Raw genomic sequence first — 24124 nt, forward strand, 5'->3', positions numbered from 1 at the left:
TATACATTTTAACACTAATTGTGCAGAGAATCCCTGTGGATCCTGTGTATAGGCCTAGAAATGTGGTCTCCATCACAGAAAATCTATAGGGACATTTTTGACAAAAGGCATAAACATGGCAGAGTCATATCTGCTGAAGCTACTCTGTTAAGCTTTATGACAACAGCTGCAAATTTAAAAAACGTTTCAATACTCATTTCTTGGTCACTTCAAACTCTGTAACTTAACTTGTATGAGATGCAGCCATCTTTCACATCTATTCTTCATCCTAATGACAGCTAATTAAAAAAGAGTGTTTGTGTTGTGTGCTTTATTTTTCTCTGAAATGACTGTGATGTGAACTTTATGAACAAATATCCATTACAGTATTTTACTGTTCTGACTATTGGATGAAATACCTGTCTGCACACAGGAAACCTTGTCAGTCTCAGTGCTAATGACATCATAAGAGGATACGCAGGACAGAAAACTAGTGATAAAATCAAGTGGCCCATTTTTACTTGGGGGAGGCTCATCTAATGGAACTGAAAGTTAATCGAGATAGATGAAGACTCCTCCGTAGAGACTCATTCCATCGAGGTCAGGGCTGATCACGTCTGTTGCCTTTGTCAGCCATCATTTTTGTCTTCCATGCCAGATTTATCTTACATTAGGACTGATCACACCTCATATCTTACGGAAGCTTTTCTACTATAATATAGAAATGGCGTGGCTAGACAGGAAGCATATTTCCACTATTTACAGATGTGTGAACACGGAAAGAAAGCATGGGCTTGTGAGATGTGTTAGTTGTTTCATAAGGGACTTTAAAGCAAGTGGTCCCCAGGTAAAACCCCATTTAGTAATCTGGAACCAGAACTGGAACCAGTTTATTCTTAAACCCCAAAGAAAATTATGAAGGAAACTGGTGGATTTTTTGGTGCTGTTCTCCACTTGCACCTTTTATTTCTGTGGTGTGTGAAGCACAGGCAGAGAAATCAGCCTCACTGGTTGTCTCCGTGTTTCTTTCTCCTCAGATGCAGACAGACATGCGGATCTATCTGGAAGTCCACTGAAAAGCAAAAGCACTAGGAAGCCTTTGGCATGTATCATTGGGTATTTAGGTGGGTATTTTTTAATAGAAGAAAAGCTTGGAGAGCAGTATCTGTACCTTATCACCGGCTACTCAAAATTGACATTCCTATATTAAATGTAAGCCTTTCAAGTAGCTGAAATTGGATACCTTCATATGAATAGTCAGTTTATTTTATTTGAGAAATGTTTGATTACCAAAACACACAGAGAACATAATACAGAGTTAGAGATGGGTTTACTTTTCCTAAAAATATAATTGAATAAAAATGTAATGTGTATTTATGTATATAAATACAGATTAAGCAAGAAGAGGAAAATGAGAATCACTGAATTATTAGAGGAGGAATATTCTTTTTTTTTAATTGAAGTATAATTGACTTACAATGTTATATTAGTTTAAGGTGTACCACACGAATGATTTGGCATTTATACACATTATAGGATGATCACCATGATAATTCTAATTACCATCTGTCACCATCCCAAGTTATTATAAAATTAAGGATGAATATTCTTTTTTTTTTGGCTGCATCACATGGCTTGCAGGGTCTTATTTTACTGACCAGGAATTGAATCCAGGCCCAAGACAATGAAAATGCTGAGTCCTAACTACTGGACTGCCAGGGAATTCTTAAGGGTGAATTTTTTTTTAAAGATTTTTTGATGGGGACCATTTTTAAAGTCTTTATTGAATTTGTTACAATATATTCTGTTTCATGTTTCGGTTTTTTGTCTCTGAGGCATGTGACATCTTAGCTCCCCAACCAGGGATTGAACCTGCACCCCCTGCATTGGAAGGTGAAGTCTTAGCCACTGGACCGCCAGGGAAGTCCCAAAGATGAATATTTTTAATATTTTGATACAAATCTTCCACTGTTTGCAAACCCACCTCACCCCTTCCCTTAAATAGAGAAAGATTCATGTACTTTTTTTTAAATAAAAAGAGATAAAACTGGTGTTTAAACCACCTTTAAACAATATTTATAGTTTTGTTGTGCCGATTAAGGTTACTTGAGAGGGGAGCATTAGTATTGCTTTCTGGTTTTTATCCTGTTATTTAACTTGAAAGTCACAAAATATGGTAGTTCCATTTATATCTTGAAATATAATAATAATGTAACATTACCAAGAAATAACTTTTTTTTGGCAGAGTTTTAAGATAAATAATTTGTGAAATAGTGGTTTCAAAAATGGTTCCTATTATACCTAGGAGCTATGTTTTTATGCTTCTAATATTCTTGCTTTTTCATCTTCTCAGTAAAATTGAAGTATGTGCTCAGAGTTGCATTGAACTTTATTATTTTGTCAGAAAGATTTATACTTACGAAGTGTCCAGACTTAAGAGGTCCAGTCTTTTAAAAATCAAAGTGTAGCCTTAAACTTAGTATATTATCTGGTCCGTATCAGGTCATCCTAAGAGTCAGAGTGCACAGCTTCCTCTTTGATGTTACTTTGCCACCTTATTTCCTATTTTATTCCTTCAGGGCCTAAAGACTTGCTTTGATATCCCCCTAAAATATCACATGGTTATCACAGGTATGACCTAACTCGTGGTGATCTAGTCTGTGAAGTTTTCTAACTATGTTCCCTTGCAGGGTGTAATCCTAGAAGCCTCTCCCACCTTGCAAAGCAAAGTATCTGATCATAAGATGATCATAAGAAATAAACTATGACATTGCATATTAGCATTTCCATAGGTAATTATATGTTCTTCCTATGGGCAAACTGGTCTCTGTCTCTACCAGACAAACCCACAGCAGGGCTGTCCTTACTAACTGAAGCACTTCCCTACAGAACACATTTCTGAGTATTTACTGTGTGCAAGACACTTACACTAAGTTATTTAGGGAACACTAAGATGAACATGGCCTTTGAATACGGCCTTTCCCTCAAAAATCCTCCACTAGTGAGGAAGGCATACAGGTAAAGACAGTGGAGCTCTTCCTAAATTTCAGTACATGAGGCTGATATCCTGGCCCTCGCCTGGGAAGACGGGGTGGCTTGTGCATGGTTGGCATGCTGGGTGGTAACTCAGGATCAGTGAGCAGGTTCAGCTTTAGAGAAGAGGTCGCCTGGTTTTAGTGTTAGACGGAGATCCTTAAATCCAGTTTCTGCAGTGTTGCAATTTATGTCCATCTACTTGACCCAGAAAGTATTAAGTAGTGCAGGGCTGTGTGACTGACAGCAGCGTACTTCACACAAACACACATGCACCACACACACCCTACAGTTTTGTGATACATTGTCTGTCAAAGCTTTCCTTCTGCTACTTCTTAACACTAGTATTGGAAGTTCGGTGTCACTGACTGACCCGGGAGTGACTGACCCTGGTCCTGTGGTCTGGTTGCAGAGCCAGAGGAGGAATCCTGTTTTCTCAAAAAGCTGCCACACACCAGATGTGCTGCTTGCCTTGTTCCTAGTGTGATGGAGTGCAGAGGTAGTTTTCTTTGAGGCTGCCTCTCCAGATAGACTTTGAATTTCTAATTCCTTCAAGAGTCAGATGCCTTATTCCCTTAGTAAATCTTGTGTTTAAGTGACCTTCTGAAGTGGCTTTTTTTTTTTTTCCTTCTTCTACTCACAACATGAAGCTCAGAGCTTCAGCTAGCAGGGGCAGAACCAGCTCCCTTTTGATAAACAAGGCCATGTAACAGCACTTGAAGTTGATTCATTATGCAAGTCCTTGGGAAAACAGGCTGGTTCGTAAGGAACTGGCTCTCAGCTCATTAAGAAATAAGATGTGTGCCTGTTAGCCAGTGGTAAGTGCACACAGATTTTTAATACCATGTTCTGAGTTGAGAAACCTTTCTTCCCCCTGTCAGAGATCCATCCTTCGAAGAAACCTAATGTAATTCGATCTACACCAAGCCTGCAAACCCCAACCACCAAGCGGATGCTAGCCACCCCGAATCACACGTCTCTGAGCATTTTGGGGAAAAGAAACTACAGTCATCACAATGGCCTGGATGGTATGTAAACCCAGGAATTCTGGGGGCTAATCCCATAGGCCAGGGCCTCTCTGCCCTTGACTGCTCTAGTGTCGGCTGCCACGTGCATGAATGCATAACAGGTTCTTCTTCCCTCTGGTTGGACTGTGCAGAAAGGGGGATATAAGGGAAGGCTGCCGTGTACCACAGTGAAGACATTTTGCCAACTGCTATTTCTCCATCTTCTCAGAAGGGACCTTTTTGCTCCCATTTCCTGTTAGGAGGCCGGTTTGGAAACGAAGTCTGCATTTAGCAGGTTGCCTCTGCTGGATAATAATGCTCTTGCTGTGATGCATTCTCACTGCTCACCTCTGTTTTCTTGAGCAGAAGGGATTATTTTGCCTCGTGTCTGAGACAGCAGTGCTCTCTGGGGGGTTCTTCAGTGTTCTGCGGATCATTTTGAATTTGGCATTTGTCCCTGACTTCGTTCACCTTATAAATTTTCTTAATTGCTCAAGAGTACTATAAGTCATGAAAAGAATTACCTAGGTGATGTCCTAAATACAGAAATAATAATTTGTTTGAAATGGGAAAACTGAGAAATATCACCTCTTATCCAAAGTACTTCTCCTGGGCTTGGCCATATAATGACTCTTCAGGTGGAATTGAATTATCATCCCATTTGGACTGTAAACACAAGCATTATAAATCATCTGGGCAGTACATATTGTTCATTTCAATAGTCCTAGAGTTTGAAGCTGTCTTGATTGTTTAAATGTTGGCATTTATTTATGAATAAAACTCCAGGCTTTTCATGCCTTGTGGGACTCTAAATTCTGTCAATGGCAGTAAGTTATTTATACTGAGGCCCTAGAGCAAGGATGTGGAGGAGACCTTCTGGTAATAATTTCCCACGGTTGTTTTCCTTCTGCATGACTTTCGATGGTCATAGTGATGTCACGATGAATCAAAAATTGAGGGTGACGAGTTTAGTTTGCATTTATAGGGTATCAATGTGCTGCAGATATGGCTTTCGAGAATTTAGCTGCATAATAGTCTTGCAGAAATACTTCCTTGTTAATGAGAACATCAGCCATCCTTGCCTCCTCAATATGCCCGATGTCTAGTCAGCAGAGGTCCAAGGAAGGATTGTGTCAAAATGTGGAGACGGGATTGCATTCCAACTTTTCCTTGCCTGCAGCATGGGACCTTTAGATTCAACCTTAAATGGAATCAAGAATCTTTCTTTTCCATCTTATCACCTCCCTGGACAGTCTAGGTATGTAGTCCTACTGCAGAAAGTAAGTTCTTGTTTATTTTATGGTTATATATTCTGTATGGTAAAAAGAGTCCTGCTGTGACTGATGTTGGAACAGTGGCTTTTTAGTGTCTTTCTGCACTCGTGCCCCATGGTGACGGTCATTCTGGGCCCCAGTCCTACCCCTGCATCGTGGCTCCTTTTGTTCTTCCCTTGTATCACAGGACCTTGTCTCTTTGGAATTTCTAGAAAGTGCCACCATGTAGTGTTCCCTGTTTAGGGTCATTTGTCCCATTTCCTTCTGAATGGGTACTGTTGTGAGGGCATTGATTCTCTGCTCTGAACAGGAGGCACAGACAGGAGCGCCTAGTGAATCCCTGGGGTTATGTTGCTCGAGACCTTCAACCTTGTTAAGGAAAAGACACTTGTCTCAGTTTCAGAGGAAACGTAGCCGTTGCACTTTTCTCGAGACCCATTTGCCTCTGCTTCCCTGTCCTAGTACAGAGAGGAAGGCTGATTACCTGTGCCTTACCTGCATTATCTCATCTGATGCAGTTGACAGAAGGTTCCAGGTCAGAGGTCTTGACTGTTTTGCATACCATGGTATCTCTGCTGCCTGGCATAGTGCCTGGAACTTAGCAGGTGATCAATTAATGTTAGTTGAATAAATGAAAGTGATTGAGAAAAATGGGACCTGGAGGGGTGAATTAAATTTTCCAAAGTGACCAAAGTTGCATAAATGGGCTGGGGTTCCTATTTAGGTGTGACTAATTTCAGAGTCTGCTCTTTTACCCACTGTTATAAATGAAGTTGTGGCTCTCAAATGTGCTGTATTAGCAAAGTAGGGATGACATAAGTTATTGTAACAGCTCATTTAATATGAGAAATCAACATGATAGATGTTGAAGGACAGAATGGGTGAATAGGGAACACTGTTGGACAGTGGGGTGGGGAGAGGAAACAGCCACCATCACGAGAGCTGGGGGACAAGTGGAGAAGTTGGGGTCATCACAGCTAGAGGCCCAAGGAGCTGGGACCCAGACCCTTGAGGAAAGAGCACTGCCCTGCTGGTGCTGGCATCTCTCAGCAAGTGCAATGAGGCTGCTCCCGGGAGTGTGAAGTGAAACTGGGACCTGAAACACACTGCTCCCGACAGGAACAAGGAGAAGCGAGTCTCTTGCCCAGCCTTGCAGGTGCCCTCTAGACCCACCCCCCCAACCCCCGCACTGGTGTAACAGGGATCTGAATGGCACAGGAGAAGAGCATTTGCAGTCCCAACTCAACCCAGCATCACAAAGCTGAGTTCAAGTAGATGGATGTGTAGCTGCGAGGCAAGAGGGTAACAGAAGTACATACTTTAGAAAATGTCCCCATTTTTGTATTCTCAGTGGACCTTTTCCTTGGGATAATGGGTCTATTTCTTACTTCTTTAGGATATAAGACAGGGACTAACCTGAGTTTCCAAGATGAACTCAAAGTACTAGATAAAAATCTTAGGCTAATAGTGAATTTTCATGGGAGAGTTAATACCATTATACACTGGAATTGATAGGCACAAATTCATGGAAGAGTCTTACCGTGTGTGATTCAATAATACCATCAATTAGCACTGCTATGTAATTATCAGCATGTCAGACAGATGAGCACACCAGACAGGGTGCTGGTGGACAGAACCAGTCCAGCTGGAAGCAAAACCTGATTGTACTGAGACATCCAGCCAGGTCTCTCAGCCCTGGGGCTTCCTGTCTGCTTCTTCCTTCTGCTTTTTGCTCCCTTTGCTCAGCCTCCACTTTCAGTAGGAGGTTCTTCATGGTGGGAAGAGTCTCTGAATTCCTGCTGGTAGACAGTTTTTTCAGTTCAGTCGCTCAGTCGTGTCCAACTTTTTGCAACCCCATGGACTGCAGCACACCAGGCTTCCCTGTCCATCACCAACTCCAAAAGCTTGCTCAAACTCATGACACTTTTTTACCTGACATTAAAAAAAAAAAAAAAAAAGAGTGGGCAGCTTCTTCTTATCTTCTGAAAGTCACTGTCTTTCACCTGGCCTTGGCCTGTTAAAGGCCCTGGTGTGACTAGGGCCTGGGAGTCAGCACTCTGCATCTTCTTAACCCATGGTACCCAGCCACCCACAGACCTCTGTGATTGTCCTAATGGAACTTAGATTCTAAGGGTAAAAACAAAACCTGCACACATAAAAAGCCTCACATTTTGGAGTCAGTACAGACCTACCCAGATCCATATCAATGTCGCTTTATATTAGTCTTTGTTGTCAGGCTGTAGTTCCAGTGGTGGCCACATGCCATCAGGGTGCTTTCCAAATCCTGCCCCCTTTTCTGACTTAGAGATGACAGTCTTCTTGCCAGCAAGCCAAACACCTACCACATTTGGCTGACTCGGGTAACTCCAGTGTCTGTAAGAACAGAAGGCCCTAAGACCAGTGGGGATAGAAGAGGCATTACTTTCCATGTCTGGGAGCCCCAAAGGGAGGGCAGCAGGGGAAATGGGATTTGTCTCTGCCATGGAAAAAAGAACATCTGACTGTTTGGAGTGAGATGGGATGAATTGCTAACTTCTCTGATAATTTCCTGTGTGGCTTTGGGTAAATCATTTGGTTTCCATAACTATTTTTTTCTTCTCTTCTGTAAAATATAGATTTCATTTGCCTTAACTAATTGTTATAATGATTAAAAAATTTCACCTACTTTATACCACTTCATCTTCCAAACACTTTATGAGGTAGATGTTATAACCCTCATTTTAATAATAAAAAAACCCAAGTTCAAAGAGGTAAAGGGATTTGCCCAAAGTCACCCTGCTAGCAATTAGCAGAAATGAGATTTTAAACTCCAAATCTAAGATTGTTTCCACTGGGTGAATAAGGATCCCTGATCTGTGTGTTGAGTACACCATGTACCTGGGAGATGTTTCTGGTTTTTTTTGTGTGTATCAAAGCTGGGTTTGTATTTGTAAACACAGAGAGGAACATAGAGGGCATTTTTCTTTGCTCAGACTGAACTATAAGCACAGCCGTCAGCTCCAGCTCTTGCCTCTGCACAGCTCCTCTGCCTGTATGCTGCTCCCTCCTTTTTCTGGAACTTAGGGGATAGAAGCTATGTTAGTGTCAGAGAGAGGGGAGAAAAAAGAAATAGAGAAAAACCCACAATCACCTAAAGGTGAGATGTGTTTCAATTATATTTCTGGTATCGACTCTGACACATAGTGAGTGTTTATTAAGTGTTACCCTGGAGTAGGAAATAGTAACCCACGCCAGTATCTTGCCTGGGAAATCACCTGGACAGGGGAGCCTGGTGGGTTACAGACCATGGGGTGGCAAAAGAGTTGGGCACGACTGAGCACGCACACATAACATTATTAAGATTTCATCTCCTCCTCTAAAGAAGGGCCATTATTGTTTTATTTTGAAAACTGTTAAGTTACCAAAGTTTTTATAGTCATATATGAATTGTATATGAATAATGTCAATGCTTTCCTTATAACTGCGTTCATTTCTTACCTAAAGATATGATTCTCAAAACAATGACTCTTGGATATTTGCTTAAAGGTAAATGGATATGTTCCAGTGTATATTTGCACATAGACAGGGCCAGTATTTATAAAGAAAAACTGCCCTTGTTTAAGAAATATTTAGAAAAGTATTAAAGATAAAATTAAGTTTATAAAGAGGGCTCATCTAGCTTCCTGTAGGTTCCTGTGATTAGAGACCCTACAGCAAAGGGGGTAGAACAGCGTCATCCTGAGACAGTGAAATCTTTTTCAGAGTGAAGGCTGAGTCAGGAAAGACTCCAGAAGGACTGTACAGGTATTTCCTGACCCCCTAAAGAGATGCCCCGGGACCGCTTCCTACCTAGTGTCAGATGTTTGTGTTTCGGTATATCAGCAGAGCTTCCATCGCACCGCACAGGCACAAGGGGCTTCCTCCTGCGTCTCCATCTGTATCACATGGGGAGCTTTGAGAACAGCTTCATCTGTGTAGTCATGCAGACCAAGGGAGCATCAGCTAGAGGTGCTCTTAACCGTCTTCTGAGACGGCGTGGCTTTTGTCCCAGGGGTACTGCAGAAACAGGACTCAGTGTGTCAGGAAAACCAAAGCAGCAGGCTCAGAAGAGAGGTGAGTTTTCAATGGAACAGAGTCAGGGCATGTGAGCCAAGGAAATTGATGAATTGTATAATAAACTTCTTTTTTAATCTGCTCTCTTCCGGCTTATTTCCCCTGAGGTTTGTGAGTATACTGCAGATTGTTATCTTTCTCATGTGTTCGCTGCGTTGACTAATAGCATTTCTCAATGTCTTTATACAATGAAGGGGGTATCTGATGGGGATGCCTCTAAGTCTAATACTATGATCTGGTATGTGAAGACTGTCCTTTGGATCACTTATTTCTGAAATCAGTGATTCAAGAGTTCCAACTGTTTGCTTTCCACCCTGGGAAATGGGTGGAGGTGAGGCCATTGTACCAGTGAGAGAGCTCTGGGATTGCATCTGCTGTCTTTACAAATCCCAATAAAAATAGACTGCCAGGAGCAGCTGATGGCACTCCTAGGCATGCTTAGGCCCGGGCTGCCTTCTGTCAAACATTTTTATGTCATTTCAAAAGACTATGATTTTTTTTCGAATCTTCTAAAATATTTTTTTTATGGAAGAACATTGAGTGCTCCTGGACTCACCTCTGGTCTCCTGTTCTCAAGCTATAATGTTAAAACCTGATTAAATATATTAAAGTACCTTCAAGTTTCTTTTTTTCTTCAGTTTTTATAATGGATTATTATGGTCCCAGAGTTTATTGAATGTGAAGCAGGTATAGAAGATTATCTAATGTATCTGGAGAGTTTCAGGACAGTTAAAGCTTTATCTGAGGGTAGCGGATGTTCTCTCACGTAGGAGTAGGGCTTCTGAAGGAAGACTGGCCCAAGTACCTTAGGTGTGAGTAATCAGTACCTTGGTGTTTTGGCGTATTCTGGAAGGATGGCAAACTGGCCTCCTCAGGGTCCATTGCTGGGTTTAGTAGTAAATATCACAGTATTCCCAGAGAATACTCTTCTGTCCTGCCCCTGAGGAAAATGCTAGTGTGCGAGCCTATAAGTGGTCTAGGTTTAAGATCCTCTCAGCAATATGGAGGGCTTCCCTCGTAGCTCCATCAGTAAAGAATCTGCCTGCAATGCAGGAGACCCTGGTTCGATTCCTGGGTTGGCAAGATCCCCTGGAGAAGGAAATGGCAACCCACTGTAGTATTCTTGCCTGGAGAATCTTATGGACAGAGGAGCTTGGCAGGCTACAGCCCATGGGGTCACAAGAGTCAGACACGACTTAACAACTACACCACCACCAGCAATATGGAGATTTTAGAAGAGAGACACAAGTCCTTGGTAGTTACTCAGAGGCCGACGGCCGTGAGAACCAGCTCTGGCTCCCTCAGGAAGTCTGTTTACCTTCAGGGGTCATGCAAGGAAACCTTTGTAACCAGCCTATCCCTGTGAGCGCCCATCCTCAGTGACGTAGAGGGGGAACCTCTGAGAAAGGAAGTAAACCCCTGACTGAAAAACTGAGTCCCTATTTTGAGGGGGTAATGGTAGATGCTTGGGAAAGGAGAGGGAAGAAGTCAGCAGAGGGAGGGAGCTTCATCCCTGAGAAGCGAATCTTCCTCAGAAAAGAGTGGACTCATTCACCTGAAGAGCAGTCCACGGCTCCTCGATGCTGGCTTTAAGAAAGCCAGCGGAACGTCAGCATTAGATCTTGATGCCCCAGGAAAGTGAAGCCCAACAGCCGATTTAGGCATCCCCTGCCCAGTCTCTTCAGATCCCAGTGAAGAAGTGAGGAGAAGTCTTCTGAATCTGCACAGCTCCCAGGGCAATGACTCCAGAAGATGAGTCACAGCCTCCTTGCCTGGGAGCCTCCCACTGGGTTCTTGTTAAGCTCCCCAGCCTTGCTCCTTATTTTCGTTCAGTGTTTCTTGTTTTCCCTTCCAGATGACTGAGCACTCTTTAAGCTCAGAAAACATCTGAGTTATAATGTATAGCATTTTCCTCCCTCAACCAAATATTTATTTTTATCCGCAACTATTTACATATACATGAATACGAAAAGTCATTAATGTAAAACTGAGGAACAGGCTTGGAGGCAGCTTTGTTAGGTGAGCTCCCTAAGAAGATGTGTGCAAAGACCCTTCCCACGATGGTCCGATTGCAGCTTCACTGAGTGCCTACAGGAGCTCTTTGGGGCCAGTTGTTGACCAAGGCCATGAGTGAGTCCTGGGGAAACAGGGCGGTTACATTTAAGGTATCTGGGACCAGACAGCAGAAAAAAGGATCAAGATACTGGAGACTTGGACCTCCTACATTGCTTTCTAATTTTCTTCTTGTTTTCCTCCAGTTTTCTTCCCCTGTGTCTGTTTACTTTCTGCAGAGTACTGCTTTACCCTACTTTATATTCCAACCAGGCTTGTCTAATTTCTCCCTAAAAGTTGCCAATTTTTACTTCATGTAATTTTGAAATTGTTATTGGATATATATGTTGTTGGACTTTTTTATGTCTTTTTGACCTTTTTAATCAGTAGGAAATGATCCTTTTTACTTCTGTTAATGTTCCTCTATTTTGTCTGATATTAAAACGAATGTACCAGTTTTCTTTTTCTCTTGTTTTTAGTTTTTTAAATGAATTAAAAAACTGAAACTAGAAAATTTTTCTAGTTTTAGTAAACTCAGAATATAATGATTCTTATCGCATCTCTAAAGTCAGCACAGGTTGTTCTAGCACATATTTTAAATACCCTATAAAGCTATTTTCCATTATCATTTAATTTAAAAACAGCTTTACTGAGGCATGATTGACATTCAGTAAGTTATACATATTTAAAATATTCAACTTGATAAGTTTAACATACACACACACACACACCAGGAGCCATCATCATAATCAAGATAATAAACTTGCCTGTCACCGTCAAAAATTTTCTTGCACTCCTTTATAATTGGCCCTCTTGTCCTCCCTATCACTCCCACATCATCCCAGGCAGCTGCTGATCTGCTTTTTAGCACCATAGATTAGGTTACATTTTCTAGAATTTTATTAAATGGAGTCATGCAATATTTACTCTTTATTTGTCAGTTTGAATAATGTTTGGAGATCTACAAGTTCACTGATTATTTTTTCAGCAGTACTGAGTCTTCTGTTAATCCATCCAATGAATTATTCATTTCATATTTTGTATTTTTCAGTTTTAGAATTCCCATTTAGGTCTTTGATATTTCAACTAAAATATACCATATTGTCCCCCACACATCCATCTTTTCCAATGTATTTTAAAAACATACTTATAGTAAATATTTTAAGTCCATATCTGCTAATTCTAACATCTGAATCATCCATTAATCATCTTCTACTGACTGTTTTTTTCTTTTGATTATGGGTATTTTCCCGTTTCCCAGGTCTAACGGTTTTTAATGAATTCTGGTCAGTGTGGATGACAAGTTGTGGAGACTCAGGATTCTGTTATTTTCCTCAATGGAGTTTTTTTTTTTTTTTTTTTTTTTTCTGTAGAGTTTTAAGGTATGTTCTAACAAGCAATTAAATTTGATGCTATGCTAAGTCACTTCAGTCGTGTCCGACTCTGTGTGACCCCATAGACGGTAGCCTACCAGGCTCCCCCATCCCTGGGATTCTCCAGGCAAGAACACTGGAGTGGGTTGCCATTTCCTTCTCCAATGCATGAAAGTGAAAAGTGAAAGTGAAGTCACCTAGTCGTGTCTGACTCTTCTCGACCCCATGGACTGCAGCCCACCAGGCTCCTCCATCCATGGGATTTTCCAGGCAAGAGTACTGGAGTGGGGTGCCATTGGGGTTCTTTACCACTAGCGCCACCTGGCTTTATTAGGGCTTGTCTATTTCAGTTATGCTCCTAGTTCCATGAGATTTCAGTGGAAAGACCAAGTTGTTTGCCCTGTCCTTCTAGCTTGGTAGAATTTGAATTCTGAACTCTGTCTTCCCAGCACTGGACAGCTGCTGAGGTTGTTGCTTAGCCTTTTTTAACGTTTCAGCTGATGTTCTCCGGTGGGCTCCTGGGAGTCTCATTTTGTCTGTGAGCAGTTCCGAAATCGGCCAGTGATTTGAGAGGAGTGTGTATGTTCATCTGGGGACTCCCCCTTACCTGTGTCCTTCCTTTTAGAATCTCTTCCCTCAATTTCCAGCTGTATTGGCAGCCTTGAACTCCAATCTGTCCCTGATTCCTCAGCTCAGTCAGACTGCAGCTTTCTCCTGGAACCATATCCCTCTGTATGGCATGGAACTGCTCACAGGGGTACTGTTAACAGTGAATCTCCCCTAGTCTTGCCTTTTTTCAAGTCATCTCTCTTCCAGTTTATGCTTGATTTTGGTTGCTCTCCACTATCTTCAAACACTTGTTTTTATATTTTATATAGAATTTATCACTGTTTTTGGCTGGAGGGTTAACCCAAGATAAATTAGCCCACCATTATAGGAAGCAGAAGAGTTGAGCTTTTCAACTGTGGTGCTGGAGATGACTTTTGAGAGTCTCTTAGACAGCAAGGAGATCAAACCAGTCAATCCTGAAGGAAATCAACCTTGAATATTCTTTGGAAGGACTGATGCTGAAGCTGAAGCTCCACTACTTTGGCCACCTCCACTACTTTGGCTCACACTACTTTGATGTGAAGAACTGACTCATTGGGAAAGACCCTGATGCTGGGAAAGATTGAGGGCAGGAGGAGAAGGGGACAACAGAGGATGAGATGGTTGGATGGCATCACTGATTCAATGGACATGAATTTGAGCAAGCTCCGGGAGATGGTGAAGGACAGGGAAGCCTGGCGTGCTGTAGTTCAAGGGGTCGCAAAGTGTTGGACACAATTGAATGACTGAACAACAACAATAGGAAGCAGAACTCTTCAGTCCTTCTCCAGGCTCCCTGCCAACTCTGTTGGTTCTCTTAATTTATTTTGAAATAATATACTGTTTGTGTCTTGTGGACACTGTATCTTTCCTTACCTGTTTGAGGATATTAATGATAGTGGTTTCTGTTTCTTGAGTTTTCTTCTCCATGAATAATCCGTTTCTTCCAATTTGCATTTTCCTCTGTTTTGGTCTCTAACGTTTGTGTTAGAGGTTTCTTCCTGGTGACCTTTGGTTGTGTAATAGTGTTTAAGAGTAGGAAACTAAAGTCAGATGAAAGCTCTGTACTTCAACCTTCAGTGCACCTCGCAGAAAGGACATCAGACCAGGCTGTTTGTTGAGTGGCCCGAGGGTCAGTATCCTCAGGTCTTTTCTGTGGGCTGGGCAGATTTCCCAGAGAAGATGCTTTGCATCTATCTTAGTCCATTCAGGCTCCTGTAACAAAATACTACAGATGCGTACTGTAAACAACAGAAATGTGTTACAGTTCTAAAGGCAGGGAAGTCCATGAGCAGGGTGCCAGCATAATTGGCTTCTGATGAAGGGCCTGTTCTGGGTTGCAGACTGCTGTCTTCTTGCTGTGTCATCACATGATGAAAGGAACTAGGGAGCATGTAGGGTCTCTTTTATAAGAACATTAATCCCACTCATGAGCTTCCTAGGAGGTGTTAGTGGCACAGAATTCATCTGCCAATGCAGGAGACACAGAGGTTTTATCCCTGGGTCGGGAAGATCCCCTTGAGTAGGAAATGGCACCCTATTACAGCATTCTTCTTTTTTTTTTAAGTCTTTATTGAATTTGTTACAATATTGTTTCTGTTTGTTTTTTGGCTGCAAGGCATGTGGGATCTTGGCTCCCTAACCAGGGATCGAACCTGCACCCCCTGCACTGGAAGGCAAAGTCTTAACCACTGGACCGCCAGGAAAGTCCCCCGTTACAGTATTCTTGCCTGGAAAGTTCCATGAGCAGAGGAGCCTGGCGGGCTACAGTCCATGGGGTTGCAAAGAGTCGGACACGACTGAGCACAGACCGCAGTCCCATTCACAAGGGTTATACCCTCATGACCTAAGCACTTCCCAAAGGTTCGGAATTCTGATGCCGTCATATTGGGCTTTAGGACTTCAACATATGAATTTTGTGGGGACACAAACATTCAGACCACAGCATAGTCTCTTTTTCAGAGGATAAAGTTTTGGCTACCTGCTTTCTGGGAGCTCAAGGGGAAGAAGGCTGGAGGTCTTACCATTCAGTGGATATACGCTCACGTGAGCCCTCAGTTTCGGGACTGGCAGCCCCGCTTGGCGCCTTATGTTCCCTAGGCCTGCAACCCCCTATTTGGTCCTCTTTAGAGAATAACTATCCAGACTTGTGGGAGGTGGGCAGCTGCCGAGAGGTGTGGAGTCAGGAGCACTTCTAGGAGTCCAGCAACCTCAGCCTTCAACTGATCTCTGCTGCAGTCTCCCCTCCCCCAACCCCCTCGAGGTGTCTGGTATCCATTCCTGAGCTGTTTTGTGCATACTGGGCTCGCAGCTTTTCACACTGCCAGCTTCAGGTTTGGCTTTCTTGAATGCATGGGCTGTTATCACTTGTTTATCTGTTTTCCAGACTCCAGAATTCTGATGGTGGTTTCTCCTCTGGGTTTCAGAAGGGGAAGAAATTAACTCAGATACTGGTAGCTGGAAACCTTAAAAAAAAAAAAAAAGATTGTTTATATCACAGCAGCTGGTTACAGTAAAGAACCTCCAAGTCCAGGGACTTTAAATACTTTGTGTGTGTGTTTGTGTGTGTGTTAATTGCTCAGTTGTGTCTAACTCTTTACGACTCTCTGGACTGTAGTCCACTAGGTTCCTCTGTCCATGGAATTTACCAGGCAAGAATACTGGAGTGGTTGCCATTCCCTTCTCCAGCAGATCTTCCCAACCCAGGGATCGAACCCGGGTCTCCTGCTTTGCAGGTAGATGCTTTACCATTTGAGTCACCAGGGAAGCCCTTTAAGTACTTATGAATAGTCAAAGCAAAAGGGAAAATTTTGTAAAAAAATAATAAGTGCTTATAAATCAGAGTTAGTATAGACAGAAGTAGCAAATGTAGATTGATGCATATCATAATTTACTTATAAGTGTAAACCAAAATGATCTGGGCTACATCATCTAGGAAGGAGACCTGAGAATGGGCATAGATCTCTTTCTGGGGCCCTGTGTATCTGGGACCCTTCACATGGCTCTGGTTCCCTGCTTTGGGAAATGCAGTGGGGCTGAGGAAGCTTTGAGAAGGGAAACATTTTGGTATTACAAGCGCAGGTGGTAAGCACTGGGATGCTTCAGCCCAGAATGCAAGAGGTGACATATCTCAGCTTAAAACCATGGCCAGTATGGAGAAAGCAGGTGTGAACCTGGATGCCAGATCCTGAGCTGGTGGGATGAGAGGGTTGCTCTCAAACGTGGAGCAGGTAAGTTTAGCTCAAATAGAAGAAAGCACAATTTATCATGGTAGGCCAGAAACTTTGGAAACTATTTACAAGTGACTCTTCTGGCAGATGGCTTAATTCCATAGGTGGGTGGATAAATGAATGGCAGAGTGGTCCCCCTCACCTCTCCCCACACACACAAAAGGAGAGAGGCTTCTGAGAAATACTGGAGATACTGACACACACATAACCCGTAATTTAGACACTGAAGAGAGCTGCGTGCTCTCACTGGGATGGATGGAGAATGGGGCAGCTTAGAATAGCAGGAAAAACTCTACCTAAATTAAGAAGATCTGAGTTCAAATCCTGACTCCTCAACTTACTCACCGTGCAGCCTTGAGCAAGCTCCTAACCTTGCTTACCCTCACAAGGTTCTGGTGAAAGTTTCTTCCATAACCTAGGGAACAAAGCAGGTTAGCCCAGTCCTGAACTGAACTGGCTGGGTTTTGATTGGACACATACTTGCTGAGCCCTCTCCAATACCAGGCTGTGTGCATATATCTCCCCATTCTAGAAAGGCTCATGAAGTGAAGGCGCAGCTCTGCTCTATCCTGCAGCCCTTCCTCAGGATGGCGGGAGGCTGTGAAGGTGAGCGTCCCTGTCCCCTAACCGCATGTCCCCTCCCGGTTGCAGAGCGTGTGACGAGAGAGAGTATCCAGGCCCTGCCTTGGCCCGAGCCCCTGATCCCGTCTCAGCAGGCACCCCCCAGTTCCCTCCTAGCCGCTTAGCTAGTAAACAAGCAAAAGTTTGCACAAGCCACTGTGTGACACCAGATGGTGACAATGTAGTTGCCCGGCACTGCTTCTCTTTCCCTTGTTTCTCTTGAGAATCTCTAGATGCGCAGCTCTGGAACAGGAGAGTTGAAGGTTTGAGGGGGAAGGAGGGACATTGTGACACTGGGTGTTTGGGGTCACTCCCCTCCTATGGAAAAATATGTCCCTAGCTTCCGAGTGCCTACATCGTATGATTGATTATGGTTACCTGAGATCAGGGCATGCCTCCTGTAGGCCTGTTGGTTCCCCATTCCCTAGCGTCCAGTCAGAGAGGTTCCACGATGTTGCTCCGGTATGCGTGTCAGCACTTGCCTGCCTGGCTGGTGACCACTGCACCTGCCCTTCCCAACTCCAGCTTTCAAGATACCTCAGTGTCACTCAGATTTTTGTGGCCTCAGTTGAACTTTCCTTTGGTCCACTCTTCAACAACATTGAATCAGTGCCCAGCCTCCTTTCCTTGAAGGCTGTGATGATGATGAAGGCTGTGATGATGATGCTTGGTGGGAGGTCTGATCCGTCCTTTCTCTCCCCTTGCCTCTGCCATCAGCACCTGTCTAACTTCGACCCTGTTTCTTTCCTTTTCCAGAACTCACATGCTGCGTGTCAGACTGAGCTATTGCTGTTTAATCCTATAATCCAAGACTTGCTACACTGTCCCGCTGATGTCCATAGCCATGCCTGGGAAGGAGGCAGCCCCATTCCCAGCGTATCCCAGGGGAGACCTCTGCCTGCACCCCACAGAGCCTGGACCAGGCCGGGGAAGAGACTGCAGGAGCACGCGTCCCCGAAGCTGCGTCTCCTCTTGTGAATCAGTGTCCCCTTGCTTTCCTCCAGAGACCTCGCTGCCCCAGAACGGGACCTGCCTGGGGAATTGAGGGGCTGGGGGAGCTACTCCGAGACCTCCTTCTCCGGCACCCTGAACCCCGGGCACCGCGGCTCCGGGGCAGTGGGGCTGCTGCAGGCTCAGAGCCGCTGCAGCCCTGCATGTGCCAGCTTTGCTCTGTCGCCGGCTGTGTCAGTGTGGACTTGAGGGATACGGCATGTTTCTAAGTGGATTTTTCTTAAGAAATGTGCCAATGCTGATGTAGTTCAGGATGTTCCCCCCATCCCAGCTGTCACTGTCCCTCGGCTTTTTCTCAGTAGGCTTCATTCCCCGTTTTTTTAGTGGGGAATTTTGTCCTTCACCCCCTGCATCCTGTATTTGTCCCCCTGCCTTCATCCCTCCCAGGTACAGAATTACCTGTGGTTCTGACAAAAGATAAGCAAATCGTCTTTGGGAAGCCTATGGACTCTTTATATCATCCGTGCTTTGTTGTCGGAAAGAGGCTGGCGTTCTCTTGGTTCTGCTTAGTCGCAGGCAGCCCAGTGAGAGCAGGTAAAACGTGAGCTGAGCGTGTGTATCATGGTGACCAGCCGTCATGTCCTGCCCTGTTCCTTCACAGCCAAACCAGCTGCTGCAGCCGGGTTGCTCCTTCTAGGACTCTCATTCATCCAGGTTAATTTTAAGCAGGTGGGGTCTGTGTGGCCTGTAAGGGTGAAGTGAGAGAGCTGTGTTTGCAGGTGAGTCTGTGTGGAAGCCCTGCCTCCGCCACCCTGGCAACCCAGCCGTTCCTGTGAGCACCTGTGCCTAGACCCCAGGAGACCTGTCTGTTTCTGCTGTCTGCCCTGGTACAGGCCCTGCTGGCGTCACAGGTGGGCCACTCTGCCACTCTGTGTACACAGCTGCGGGGACAGGAAAACCTTAATGCCCTGTTTGCTCCCCAAGCAGATGTGAGTCTGCTGCTTCCCTGCCATTGTTTGCAGGGACAGGCTTCAGGGTACAGGGTCACAACAGCATGAAAGCCAGTGGGAGTGTGGCCTCCCTGTGGTGCCTGGAGCCTGCGGCCGGGAGACAGCTGGGTGGCTGACAGCAGGTCAAATGGCCAGCTGCTTGCAGGACAGAGTGGCTCCAAGTGAGCTGAGTGCCCCCTGCCATCCAGGCAGAGTGAGGTTTCCCTAAAATGACCATGACGCTCCAGATGTCTGGTCGTCGCAGGCTGGGCTCAGCTCAGCAGAGGATGTGATGCGTGATGACTGAGGGTGACGCTCGAAGCACGAGCTGCCTTTTCCTTTTCCAGTCTCTCAGGCACTGTGGCTTCTCTCCCCAGGAGGGGTTGGTTCTCATCTTAGTGTTTGAGGGATGACCCCGGGGACATTCTCACCACTGCCAACTCTTGGAGCTGTTTCAGGTTTTGGCTTGGGGCCCCATGGGTGGGTCTCAGTGAGCCGGGTGGGGGGGGCAGACATTGCCCTCATCGTCCCACAGGGAAGCTCCTTCTGTAAAGCCCCAGGGAGAGAGAAGGCAGCCAGCTCTTGCCTCACCAGCCATGTGCCACATCCTCTAAAGAAAGAGACTCAACCAAGCTGTATCCCCATGCCCTGCCCTGGATTTGCTGTGCGATAGATACAGATCGTGGAATGATTCCTTTACCTTTTCCCTGTCCTCTCCTGACCCACATGGAGCCATGACTTGTGGTTAAAGGAGCCATTAGCTGCCTGTGACTACTGCCAGCTTGTTGGGGAGAGGCCCTCCTTCCCCAGGCGAGGAGCTTTGGAGACCGGGGCCAGGCCAGGGCTGCAGGAAGAACAGGGAGGCCCAGGCCGGCTCCAGTTCATGCTTCGCTGTGGGACAGGTGCACCCCGACAGCTCTCCCTTCACTGTGTGGTGAAAACTCCTTGTTCCGCAGCCCCGCCCTCCTGTAGGAAGGTTGCTGGCTAAGATCTTAGGCGCCCACTTCATCTCGGGAAAGTCTCCCAGCACTGAACCTTCAGGGACTGGAGGATGGATGCCAAGGAGCCTCTAGTATCTGTCTCTGCCGAAGGAGCAGTTGGTGCCGCGAGGCTTTCCCGGCCACCCCCCTTTTCTTGGAGCCAGTGTCACTGTTGTGGGTGTCAGTGGCCTGTCAGCACTGTGAGCAGTGAGCTTGTGGGCTGACATGCAACGCCCATCTACATGTTTCCCAGCAGACGTGCCCAGGGCTGCTGTGTCCTCGGATAAGGACACTGAAGGATGCTGAAGCCCGAGAGTCATCGTCCTCCTCCCCCGTCATCGCCCGCCCACCCCGAGGTGGTGCAGGAGAGGACACAACTGCTTTCTAGCTTGCCTTTCATGATTCTGCCTTGTCCACAGCCTGGTTTCTATAAGTCAGCATCCAACCAAGAAAACCAGAAAAGTCTATATATTTAAAACAGAGGGGTTTTAATCCAGGAAATTGTTTAACTGAGAAATAAGAAGACCCAAGATGCCACTGAGGGGTAACCGGAAAAAGGGAACCACAGAGCTGGTGGGACCAGATCCTGGGGGTCAGGCCACTGGGTGGAGCCTGGGTCTGCAGAGGGCCTATGTGGTGGGAGCTGAAGCCATGAGGAGACCTGGGCCCTGCCAGAAACATATCCCCCACACCCCACCCCAGGCAAAGCGGGAGCACAAATAGCCTGGCGTCCTTCTCCATGCCTTCCAGATTTCTGCGTTAGCTAAATGCAGCTGGAAGCCAGCTGATCTGGGAGCTGGGGACAGGCCAACTGCAGTCAGTCCCCAGAGCAGAGCAGGGGAAGGCGAGTGGTGGGTCAGAGGGCAAGCAGTCCCAGGACATGCGTGGCCCTGGTCCATTCTCTGTCACGTCCAATCCCACTGTGGATTCCCCATGCTGTCCTAAGACCCCGGTGAGTGGAGGTGGAGGTAGCTGCCCTGGTGGGTTTCTGTAGGTTCTCTGTCACTCTGCTTGGGAGGAAAGTGCTTTGAGGAGGTGGGGGAGGGGGTTTATTCATAACATTATCCCATTTCTCCTTTGGGGGAATTTACTCATTTAGCAGCCCCACCTCGCCTGTCCCCTCAGGGAGGCTGTGTCCCAGTTTTCTGTCCACCCCGGCCCATTCCTCTTCCCCCAGTCTCTGGTTTCCCTGCTGGAGAACACCCACCCAGACCACGCATCAGTGGTCATGCGTGTTTCCCCAGGATAATTCATTCAGCGTGTGCTATTACAGAGTGGTCTGTCTGTAAGTAGATGTCATCCACTGATCAATTTGTATCCTGTTTCCAATAAACTTCTGGAAATTCTGCCTGGTTTTATGCCACCCTTTGCTGGGACAGTGGCTCAGCTGTAAGGCTGGGCGCAGGGGCAGGACCCCGCCGGCCCCCAGCCCTAGGTGCTTCCTCCCCTGTGTGGCTCTGGGGCCAGGCCCATTAGTCTGACATCCCCGCCCCAGCTACATGGAGGTGCTCAGAGGCCTTTCCCCAAGGTTGGCACTTGATTCTGCTCTCTTGTAAGCCATAGCCTTAGGACAGGGCGGTTTCCTGAGGCCAAGCTGTGCCAGAGGTGGCTTTGACCCTGTGTCCCCTAGGCCTGGAGGTAGGAGAAACCTCAGGCAGACCTCTCTCCATCAATCCCTTTCGCACTGCTGTGCTGGAGCCAGGTGGCGGGAGCGAGCGCGGGGCCGCTCCCACGGTGAGCTGAGGGAGTGTGCTGCACTCCATCCAGGGGTTGACAGGAAGGCTCCCGTGCCAGTGAGGTGGGTGCAGGAGCTGCAGGTGACACAGATGAAGCCCAGTGCCCTCTTCTACATCCCACCCTCCTCAGCTCTGAGAGCTGGAAACCAACATGTCTGAGTTGACCTGAAAGGCATCGGGAGCCTGTCTGAATGCCCAGCATCCTTCAGTGTTTCTCAGGCCCCCAAGTGTGAAACCAGCCTGATAGAAATTACTCTGTTGAGTTTTTACTGGTTCAAACCTTTTTGACTGCGGTGTAGACTCTGCCTCTGGCTGTCCTGGGCCATCACTGTAGGCTCCCTGGGACGCCTCCAGCCTGTGTTTGTGAAGTGTGCCTGTTTGCAACCCTTGTTTGCTGAGATTTGAGAGAGATGTAAAAAAAAAGAGAGAGACACTGAATTCCTTCAAGAGTTTCACTAGAGAAGCAAGACATCCATGTGCAAGGTTACAGGACCCTGGAAAAGGTTGTAGAGGAGGCAGGGCACTGCCAGTCCTTGCAGAAGTCCCAAGAGCAGGCTCAGCGAGGCCGGATGCGGCAGGGCAGGCTCTGTGGAAGCAGAGGGGCCCTCAGAGTGCAAGCCGGCAGCCCCGTCTCTGTGAAATCCCTAATGCCCTGGTTCTTGGTGTCTTTTTATTAAGATTTAATCCTGACTCGAGTGTCTCCCTCTTTCTGGAAGCTCACCAATAGAGAGTCATGTGTGCCCTGTCTTTCAAGGGGTACCAGCCTTAAGATCCATTGCCAGGACTGGGTTTTTATAGTCAAACTTCTTAAGAGGTTTCCATTTGTTCTGCTCTTGCTCCTGGACTAACGGCAGGGGGTCACTGGAGGGAACCACTTAGCCTGCAGGGACCACCCCAGAGGTGTGAGCGCCCCTCACCAGGCCTCTCTGCACTGCTTGCTGAGCCGGCCCATTTATATGTCCTTTGGGAGCTTGTTTTCTTATTCCCAGAACCAGCGGTTCTAACCCTTGGTTGCCCCTGAAGCTCTCGCCCCCCTGAGAGCCAAGTCTTCTAGGCGTCCCTTCACCTGTGTTCCCCTCACTGCAGGACCTTCCGCCAGCCCGTGGAGGTGCCCTCCGGCCTCTGGAGAACCCTCCTGGCACCCACATGTTGGATCGTTTCCTGCCCCACCCCCCCTCTGTAGAGGCCTGCAGTAGAGTGTCCTGACTCAGGCCAGATTGCCACTTACTACTGGATGACCTTGGGCAAGTTACTCAACCTGTCTGTGCCTCAGTTCATTCGTCTGTAAGATGGGATCATAGTATGTACCTCACAGAACTAACTAGTGTGTGTAAAGTGCTTCGCATGGGGCCTGGGACAGTGTTTGTTATTGCTCTGTCATCATCTTCTCCCTGCTGCCCTCATCTTCACCCTCTCTCCCTTCTCAGGCCGCTTAAACTTCCCCATCCAGTCAACAGGACAAAACAGGCAAACCACCACAGGTCCTCTCTCAGCTTCGCCTGAAGCTCGTCTTATCTCCCTTTACTAGCCAACTTGTTTAAAGAGGAAAGACTTGTCTCCATTCCTTGAAGTCTCATTAATTCCTCAACGCAGTACAGTCCTTGATCGCTTCCCCATTCTGGCCCACCCCAGCCACCCACTGAGATTGCCACTAAAAGGTCACCAGAGACCTCCTAATTGCCACATCCAGCCCGTCTTGCGGTCCCCCTCTTTGAGCTTTCTTGAGCACTCGACATGGTTGTCATCATATTACTTGTCTTTGTTACTCTTCATTACACTCACTCCTTTATTCTCTACCCAGAGCAACACTGAGCCACATTCAGATATTACTTAGAGTCATTTCCCAGGATTTTTTACAAAGATAAAATTTCAGAATAGTAGTCCCCTGCGTACCGCCTTTCCATGTCCCTCCGTTTTAGAAGAAAGCACTTTCCCAGTGTATGATTTTATACAATGACTACATATGTATGAATCCATAATCAATATGGAACATTTTGCATATAATTAAATTTTATGCAGACGATAACCTATCACTTCTCAAAAAGCTATTTTTAATAGCACAGACCATGCTGTGTTAATCCAGGGTGTCAGCACAGGAAACTTGACCAGTGTCAGACACACATGTTGGTTCTTCAGCATGCAATTAGGAATTTTGAAAATACTGAGGTAGTTTGCAGCCTGTCTGGGTATTTTATGTTTGGCTTTTACCCTCATAAAAG

General features: G+C 46.0%; 1 protein-coding gene across 7 annotated transcripts in view; it reads left to right on the forward strand.

Annotated features, from left to right (window-relative positions):
* The window catches only part of MTA3 (metastasis associated 1 family member 3), a 213327-nt gene extending 191810 nt beyond the window's left edge, over positions 1 to 21517 (forward strand). Inside the window, exons 15-18 of one of the 7 annotated variants that reach the window (XM_027555118.1) lie at positions 1017 to 1103; positions 3894 to 4040; positions 17161 to 17234; positions 18006 to 18252. In XM_027555118.1, the coding sequence (XP_027410919.1) occupies positions 1017 to 1103; positions 3894 to 4040; positions 17161 to 17177 (251 nt within the window). In that variant the 3' untranslated portion in view covers positions 17178 to 17234; positions 18006 to 18252. Of the gene's footprint in view, positions 1 to 1016; positions 1104 to 3893; positions 4041 to 5125; positions 7160 to 17160; positions 17235 to 18005 lie in introns of those variants that run through there. The other 6 variants (XM_027555119.1, XM_027555113.1, XM_027555117.1 and 3 more) reach the window with 6 other exon arrangements.
* The last annotated feature ends 2607 nt before the right edge of the window (positions 21518 to 24124 follow it).

This window comes from Bos indicus x Bos taurus, chromosome 11, assembly GCF_003369695.1.
Source record: "Bos indicus x Bos taurus breed Angus x Brahman F1 hybrid chromosome 11, Bos_hybrid_MaternalHap_v2.0, whole genome shotgun sequence".
In the NCBI taxonomy this organism is placed as follows: domain Eukaryota; kingdom Metazoa; phylum Chordata; class Mammalia; order Artiodactyla; family Bovidae; genus Bos; species Bos indicus x Bos taurus.